The sequence below is a fragment of the Bactrocera neohumeralis genome, chromosome 2, assembly GCF_024586455.1.
Source record: "Bactrocera neohumeralis isolate Rockhampton chromosome 2, APGP_CSIRO_Bneo_wtdbg2-racon-allhic-juicebox.fasta_v2, whole genome shotgun sequence".
NCBI lineage: Eukaryota > Metazoa > Arthropoda > Insecta > Diptera > Tephritidae > Bactrocera > Bactrocera neohumeralis.
In genome coordinates, this window is record NC_065919.1 from 38,886,137 (window position 1) to 38,895,535 (window position 9,399).

The following is a 9,399-nucleotide window of genomic DNA, read 5'->3' on the forward strand; positions in this document are numbered from 1 at the left end:
TCGCTAAACTATGTCAATGGCGTCGTATATCTCGTACAGCTCATCGTTCCATCGAATGCGATATTCGCCGTGGCCAATGCGCAAAGGACTATTTATCTAGGATCTATGCCTCTGCACTATATAGCAGGACAGGATAATGAGTGACTTATAGAGTTTTGTTTTAGTTAGTCGAGATAGGACTTTATTTCTCAATTGTCTACCTGTATTTAGTCCGAAGTAGCAAGGAGGCTAACGTTGTTGTTGGCGCTAATGTTGTTTCCAAGATAGACGAAACTATCTACGTCTTCGAAGTTATGACTATCAGTGAATTGGGAACCTAGTCGCGAGTGCGACGACTCTTTGTTTAATATATATATGTATATACTATATTTTCCCGTAGATCCTAGGTGGAACATAGGACCTCAATAAACAAATTATAATTAATCTTATTTAAAGCTATGAATTTAATTTCTCTCCAAGAATAACCACTTCTTTGTGCCTATGCTTCGACTTCTCGTCTCCAGGTGTTGGCTGGTCTACCGTGTATTCGGCTTCCTTGCGGATTCCAATCTAGCGCTGTTCTGCTAATGTCATCGTGAGGCTTTCGCAGAGTGTGGCCGATCCATTTCCATTTACGACGTAGAATTTCGATATGGATCGGTAACTGTTTGGTTACGGTCCAGAGGCTAGCATTGCTAATAACGTTAGGACAGGAGCTTTTTCGTTTCGCCCTCGTTCACCACCAGAAACATTTATTTAACTTTCGTATCCATTCTGGAGAAAGCAGAACTAATGGTACGGTTGTTAATGTCAATGATATCAGCTTATGCAGCTCGAGTCTTTTCTCCAAGATTAGACTGAAGAACTAAAAGAGGTTTAAGTAAGTCGTCTTGTCTGAAACCTCTTTTAGTATATGGAAAGGTCCTTTCCGATCCTGACAGACTTTTGGCGTTGCTCAAAGTTAGTTTACAAAGTGGTATTTGTTATGCGGGGATACCAAATAAAGCCAAACTGATAAGGTCCAATCAGTTTGTTGACGGTTGGCTTTATTCTCTCACACAATTATCCCACGGTAGTTGGCGCAGATTTTAGGGTATCTCTTTTTGTGGATTGGCAAAGCACACTTAAATTCCAATCGTCGGGCATGCTTTCGACCAACCTTATTAGTCTTTCGAAGACGTGTTTGAATAGCTTGGCCAGCAATCCACTACAATCTACCGCCGCTTTGTTGTTCTTCAGACGAAAACTATTATGCTCTGTAGCAACATGTTGCAAGAGTACAAAAATGCATTAGCCACATTTGAATAAAAGTAACAGATGACCCCGATCATTTCAAAACCAACTGGTTTGACTCTGCATTTGGTCTTTTTAGTTAGTATTTTTGACTGTTGGGCTTTAAAAAACCAAATATATATGTAGTTTCTACTTGGTTCAAAAAACAACGAAGTTTCGTTAAACATTTTTACATTTCGTAAATAAAAAAGGTAAGATAACTAATAAATACTGACAACTAAATTTACATAACAAATGGATTAAAGGGAAGTTTCATTGCAAAGGTGGTGTATCCGTATCTAAAAGGTTTACTACTACGTTCAACATTATTCCCAAACGTGAATAAACTTAAAAAAAATATAACCCCATTTTGTTACACGGTGGGTCTGTTAATTAGTATTTACCCTCACCATCCGATACTTATGTTAGTATTCACTGCAGGCTTTAATCCCAACTGTTTGACCACATCACACCAGAGCTGTTTAAGAGCAACTCGAAGTGGGATACATTGTTACACACCAGATGTAAAGGAATAATCGGTACAATGGACTTCAGCCAGCTATTCTGTTCTCAAACAATCCCGAAAGCGGTGGCCATCGTGCTGATTCTCAATGTGTTATCTGCGTTGACTGCATGTAGAAGAAGGGAAACGTTTACAGGGTTCTACTACTTATGACGAATTCGACTCCGAATTCCCATTTGGCCAATAAACCTCTCCCCATAACAGCCTTGGCTCTCACCTCAGCCACTCAATTACCAGCAAATATACTAATTTTTTGTAATTCGGAGAACAAGGGAGACAATTTTTGGTATTAAGTCAATACTAACCAAAAGGACTCAAAGCTTAATAATAGTCAGCTGAATGGGAGAGCTGAAGTGGATATAAATATTACCGATTTATTCTAAAAAACCTTTAATTAGATAACGACAACTATCTTTACAAAACTGCCTTTTAATTACGTAAAACTATACCTTAATAATAGTAATAACAAGTACAAATAAATAATTTACTTAACTAAAACTTAAATTGTCAAACATTTACAAACGCAGTTTTGTGAATATGTTGCGCATCAGAGAAAAAGAACATTCGTTCACACCCTCAAATCAACGACTTTCCAACCATTATGTTCTTGATTCGTTGTCTTGAAATCAGCAATTTTCACCTCACCTTCGTCGTCATCATAAGCACTGGGCCCGAGTTTTCCGTTCGTTGACCGCAATTTTCCGCTTCTATTATGTATCATGGCGACTTGCTTCTCATAGTCGTAAAATCGGTCAGGAGCCGGCGTTGTTGCTGTTACGGTAGCCCGTGATGCATACTCACGTGGCTTTTCGAAGTTTACTTTACGATCGTTGCGTTTATATGGTGGATGGTGATGAAGTTCATCGTTTTCGTAGTGTTGATTGAAAACACCTGCTTTGCCGGGTAAGTACCCATCGCCACCTCCATATGCATGAGCCAGAGGGTTGAAGGGCGGGGGTCCCAGCGGAAGACCACCGCCGCCTCCGCCGAAAAGTCCAAAGCCACCAAATCCGCCTGCACCAGCGCCAGCACTGAGCGCAGTTAAAGCGCCACCAACGCCTAAAAAGCTGCTTAGATAAATGGCGAACTTAGCCAAGAAAAGCGACTTCTTCAGCAGCAAGCAGATACCGGCGAACACAAGCGGCACCAGTGCGACCAAGTTGAATTTAAAGCCAAGCAAAAATGGCAGCAGGTATTGTTTCGTTAAGAGGCGAACTTTTGTTTGTTTGGAGGGAGTATGGAGTAAAAACAATGGTCAGTGATTTATAGCGCATTCGAAAGTTCAACTTACCTGTTGATGGCTCTTCATAGCCAAAGTTTCGCTCAACAGTAGATGGATCGAGCACAAACTGAGCCACACTATTCGTATCGGCAGTGGGCCCAATCTTGAACATTAATCCCGGATATATTGCATCCATATGCCATTCAAGCCCACGCTGACCCATTACGGCACCGGCATTTTCCAATATTCCTCTACAATGTTAAAAATAATCAAATACTGCTCGTAATTGAAATTAAATAATATTAAATAAATTGATTATTCACGAACGTCTTTTATTTATGTGTTTTCCACTAACAGTTGGGCAGAGAGTATTAAATCTGTTACCACACAAACATTGAGTGTTATACTTTAGTCACTAGAAAAGTTTACAATTCGGTAACGCCCACTTTTGATTCTACCATATTTTAAGTGTCATCAGCTTATTTACATTTGGAATAGATAGTCGCAAATCAATAAAAATATAGTAATATAACTTGGCCAGTTCTAATATCCATCTCTTTCCCAATAGCATATAACAATTTGCAAGATATATGTAGGGTGATATAAAAGTCTGCATATTATCTTCCCCTATAAATCATTCTAAAAGTTATTGGATTAACAGTGCGATTCTGAACTGTGATACAGTCTCAAGTCTCTAAATTTGTGATTTTAAGTTAGAGACAATTTTTGAGACTTGAAACGATTTTGCTATTCTGTAAGTGACAGTCACAAAATCTATTTCATTTCATTATTCAGAGATGTTTTTACACTTGAATGAAAATAAATATGTCGATAACAAATATTAAATTTTCTATAACATAGTCAAAAAACATAATTATCAATAAAAATAAAAATATATGTTCACTTTGTTTCATAATATTTACGAAGTTTATGTAAAATTGATTTATTTTTAACCCTTTCGTGTTTGACTTGCTTACAAAATATAACAAACGACAATCGATTAATATCTATGATGATCTCTATTCAGTATATTAAAGATGGCAGACAAGCCTTGTTTTTAGTTTTGTGACTTGCTAACTATCAGGTCTCAAATTTGAGGCAATAGTTTGAGACTAATGCTAGAGACTGTTTAGTGAATAGTAACTAGTCACAAATTGAGACTTTACCTCAAAATGTGTCAAATAGAGACTAGAGACTGGTTACAGAATCCCGCTATAAGTTTATATAAATATAAATATCTATAGTTCATCCAAGAAGTCAGCTTGAAAACCAGTTACTCCTTGAGAAATGACACACGCACTTTTTATATTAAACAAGTGGCAGAAGATACTTGTATATCGCCTAAGTCCTTATATTTTGACCTTAGTTGTGCAGGTTTGCAATATATTTATTATATATCTCTGTCTAACAATTGTTTGTTGGTGTTCGTGGCGAATACAGTTGATATGAACTTTGCCTAGCCTAATTGGAAATGTTCTGGTGTAATTGAATATGTCAAATATGGCAAAGATATTACGGCTAGATGGATCATAAAAAACTGTATTCATTTAATAAAGAAAAATCAGAAGGTAAGTTTGTTATACCGTAAATACAAACGATTCTTTACAAGAAATTTTTTCCGATCGCAGCCTCCGATATCCGATCTGAGCAATTTCCTCGAAGATTGCATCATTGTCTTCGACAATAAACTATGCTACACTTGCTTCTTCGTATAATTACTAAAACCAGAAAGCAGAAAGTTTGAGTTCATCTTCCTTACTCACAGATGTAATTGTCAAAATGTGATCTTTTTTGAGGGCTCTTGATTAATTTCACTTCTTAAGACGCTTTTATGGAAATTTATTTGACTTTATTCAATTTTTTTTTCACGTTACTCACGAGTAACATTATATTTTTTATTCACCTGAAATCCACAGGGTCTGTGTCCAAAAAATTTACCAAAGAACGCGCCGAAATTTTATCGTCCTTCGTAGAAACTAAATCCCTAAATAGTGTGTAATTGTCTTGTTCATCGAAGCGCTGCAGGAAATTGAGGGCTGTGCGACCGACGCACTCGCGCAAACTCGGATGCTGCGACTGGCGCATGCAGTAACGGAATTGATCGAGTTCGCGTGATGACGGGTCTACATTAGTGACAGCTTGAACGAAAGTTATGCACACAATGAAAGTTAGTTTTACGAAAACACCACGCGAAGATGACATTTTACGGTGTTGAAATAGGAACCGTTAAATTTTTCGGCAGTTTCGATTCCCGGCGGTGTAGGCGTTGGAAGAATAGGCGTTCAACTGAAATGGCCAGCTTGTTTGTTACACAGATTTATAGTTTAGCCAAGGCGGATTACATCATTGGTGTTGTAAAATGTTCATTGCTATGCCCTCTGATTCTCAGGTAGACTCGCCATTGCGACCAACACATCCAAAAAATGTGTATATATGGGTATGTATGTATATGCTGAGCATGTGCTGTTTAACTGAAAAATCACCATAATTCGCTAGGGTCGTCTGTACAAAAACCGACACACATACGAGTTCGCAAAAAACAGACCGGAGCTTTGAATTTTCGCACATTAAAGACTTAGTAGCTTCAAAGCCGAATTTTAGGAAAATGACGAAAACAAACAAAGCAAAAGTCAGCTGCGGAAACTGTCAGTGAGTGTGTGTGTCGGCGTCGTTAGCGACCGGCTTATCGGCCCTTGCTTGCCATGTTTCGTAGGCGCCAAACGCTGCGTGCTGCACCCATTGCCATGGTCAGTGCACGCCGCTGGCGTCTAAATGAGCTCACATTAAATATCGTTGGTGGATTTTCGGATTTTCCGATTTTCGCAGTTTTCGCTCGTGTCCGCTCCATTATGCAAGCGCGTTTTATTAGGGGCAAAAATGTGTTCAGTGTGTTACTCGTTTCGTCGGCCGATCTGTTATGCATTCAGCGCAGATTTTAACCTAATGATAAATGAAAATGGCCAAAGTTATGAAATTTGCACATCTGTTAGCGATGTGTGACTTTAAAAAAGGCAAAAGTGAATGTACACAGTTAGTGGCAACTATGTGATGAAGAGTGATGGGAAACCGGCGTTTATATTTGGGGCGTAGAAATTTTGCTTCATTGCTTAGTTTACATTGTGTTCGTCTCCTTTCCATATGCTTGCAAATCTGTTGACATATTAAAATAGTTTAAATTGACTTTTGTGTAGAGCATGAGCATATACCAATATAATATGTAAACACGAACATACGGAGGTGCTGATATAATATTATGTTGATGCGATAAAAAATATTAAAACACTTTATTATTATAAAACCAAAAAGAAAAAACCGAAGTATGGTGTTATAACCATTTACAAATAAAGCAAGTTTTCATACAAAAACTTAATATTGATCAGCCAGTTTGTATGACAGCTATATGTCATAGCTATTCGATCTGAACAATTTCTTCAGAGATTGCACTGTTTTCCTTAGGCAATAAACCATGCCTAATCTTTTGAAGATATCTCGTCAACTAAAAATGTCTAACACGGAGGAAAACCTCAGTTTTCAGGATCACTATAAAGTTTTGAAAGACAGCCGATTGAGAGTGCGAGAGATAGCTAAAGCAGTGCTCTAATATACCGAATTACTGAAAAAAGAACTCTCTTGTCATGACAACCCATCCTCTAAGAACTGGTGTCCCATTTACGGTATTCTCTTTCTTTTGGCTCTGGTCATCATGCTATCATGTCGCTTTCTGCAGAATTTAAGGGGAATGTAGGGAGGACACGAAGGCCTACTTTGAAGACCTTCCAAAAGCTTAATTTGAGAAGAAGAAGAACATGCGTAGAAAATTGTTGGGCCAAGGGTATAATTAATATAAAAAATTTCGTGTTTTTGAGGAAATCTAATTCTTGGACCAACACAAATTTTTTGTATTGCGCTTCTGCTAAGGTTTTTTCAAGTCCTCAAAGACACTTAAAAGATTAATTTTTTATCTTGATTAGCTCCTCCTTCGATTTAGTTTTTATCTGCTCCATCGTAGCATAGCAAATTTTGTTCTTCCAAAAAAATCCGGGCTCTGGGCCGTGGCGCGTTTATTAGGTCTTTGCTCCTGCGGTAGTTTCCACTGGGATGATTGAGTTTTGATTTCACGTCATAACCATATACCCATTCTTCGTCATACATAGGTTATGACGCTCTGGAGCAGATCCAGGTCGTTGCGGACTGAGTCCAAAATCTCCTTTGAGAATTTTTGGCACAAACTTCGCGGCGGCCTGACTCATAGATGGTATCACTTCATTAATGTTTTCGTCTTTTCTTGACTTGGTGGCCGGCACGCTCTTCGTGGTTGGCATAAACGTTGCTTTTGTCTAAAGAAGCTTCACCACAGTCCACTCTTAATTTTGTTTTTCACATAAAATTTTATAAAGATTATTTGATCCAGCTTTTGGAAAAAGCAAAAATCGAGGACGAACCAAAACGTGCAAAAACCTAAAAAAACTAAACCTAAAAAAACCTACCTTGTCAGCATAGAATCGGCTAGAAAAATCAATTTCCTTGAGTTTTGCGTTTTGCCTTGAGCTCTCAGGTCCATTTAATTTGGCAACTTTAAAGCTACATATAGTTTCCTATTATTCAATTTAAAAACTTTGACAAGAAAATATTCACACGAAATTGCCACTTGTGAAATGAAGTTTTAATTTGTATGCTCTCACAACAGAGAGTATAATAGCTTTGTTCACCTAATCGTTGTTTGTATCACATGAAACTAGTCGAGATGTATATAAGATGATGCGGCGAGTTGGAATCCGAGTGACTGTTTTTACTTAACTAAAAATTACAAATAAGTTACCTTGATGGCCGTGGCACCGCCCCTATCTGTTGGTGAAATCCTTTATTTCAGGAACATCATGACCGATGGCAAACAACTTTTGCGAGTTTCAGTAGAGTTGAGTTTGCCCGAATATTCCCATTATACAATATGGCAAATGGGCGTAATCGGACAACCACGACGCCTATTTCCCTTATAAAAAAGTTTGAAATTTCATCTGATTACTTTACTTCACAGAATATAAGTCAAACGTCAATTAAGTTGTCAGAATAAAATTTTGCCCAAATAGTGTGCTCAAAGCATTGCATCTAACGGCCAAAAGTTGTTGAAATCGGACTATAACTTTTCAAGCACCCACACACCAAATATGTAGACATATGACAGATTTTTGACCGAACATATCGGATAATCTTTGATGTCTAGTTTTGAAATTTGTGAAAATGTTTTTGTTGTGTACTTGTGCCAAAAATGGGTGAAATCTGGTCAATATTTCCCTTAGCCTCTATATACATATGTACATATGTCCCTAATATTAATACTTACGAACTTGCGGTTCACCTTATACCACATTCTCTCTGGTACCAGTGTGTCCTATTGCCTAAAATTAATAGAATCAGGTCTATACTTCTCTTAATCCCCACAAAGCTAATATCTGGATTTTCATACATCCGATGAATTAATGCCTTATATATTGGCCAATCTGCGAGGTTACTTAAAATGTTCCGCTACCGTTCATCGATTGGAAGTGAAGTTATTGCGTTTTAAGTGTCAGTATGTTTGTGTTATCGATGCGAAAATGAGCTTCGAACAAAGAGCTAACATTAAATTTTATTTTAAAATTGGTAAAATTTTACAGAAACATTTCAATTGATGAAACAAGTTTATGGCGATGATTGCCTATGTGTGCACGGTTTGTTCCGCACAAATTGACTGACTACCAAAAATTGCTCAGAATCCAACATTCAAAGGACGATTATTTGACCAAAAATCACATTTTAACCATTAACCACTCCCCGTATTCACCTGATATGGCACCGTGCGACTTCTTCCTTTTCGGAAAAATGCATTTGCCCATTTGTTCTGGTTTTTTTTAAGTACTTTGGGACGCACCTTGTATATACATTAGGGTGTGTCATTCTGGGTCAACCTCTGAGCTCTTAATATTAATATTAAGAGGTGCCTATTTAAAATTTTCTGTTTTCCATATAAATAACATGGAAAAAAAATCAATTTTTTTGTGGAGGTTATTGAACGGAGGTTACTATGTGTACGCGATGGCTGCCAGTAGGGATGGTAAACTCGATTCCGATTCTACTCGAGAATCGAGCTTTCTCGAAAAATAATCGATTTTTCGAATGTAAAGAATCGATTCTTAATTGACTTCGACTACTGAAGATCGATTCCGACTTTCTTTTTCACATTTTCGAAAGTTTTTAGCCTGTTTTTCAGTTGAAAAAAAGGTTGATTCAGAATGACACACCCTAATATTGATACAAACTTACTTCGTTGATGTTATATAATATATCTTAGGGGGGATATACAATAATATCTTTCACAACTGTTTTCGTCGCTGGTTTACTTTTCAACCCACGACTGATCATTTAA

General features: G+C 37.5%; 1 protein-coding gene across 1 annotated transcript; it reads right to left on the reverse strand.

Moving 5' to 3' along the window:
- Positions 1 to 2,288: 2,288 nt before the first annotated feature.
- Positions 2,289 to 5,237, reverse strand: LOC126756383 (uncharacterized). Its single transcript, XM_050469419.1, has 3 exons — positions 4,900 to 5,237; positions 3,066 to 3,247; positions 2,289 to 2,989 (listed from the first exon to the last, which is right to left on the reverse strand). Exons 1-3 carry the CDS (start codon positions 5,196 to 5,198, stop codon positions 2,343 to 2,345), a joined length of 1,128 nt encoding a protein of 375 aa, XP_050325376.1. The 5' UTR covers positions 5,199 to 5,237; the 3' UTR covers positions 2,289 to 2,342.
- Between the last annotated feature and the right edge of the window lie 4,162 nt (positions 5,238 to 9,399).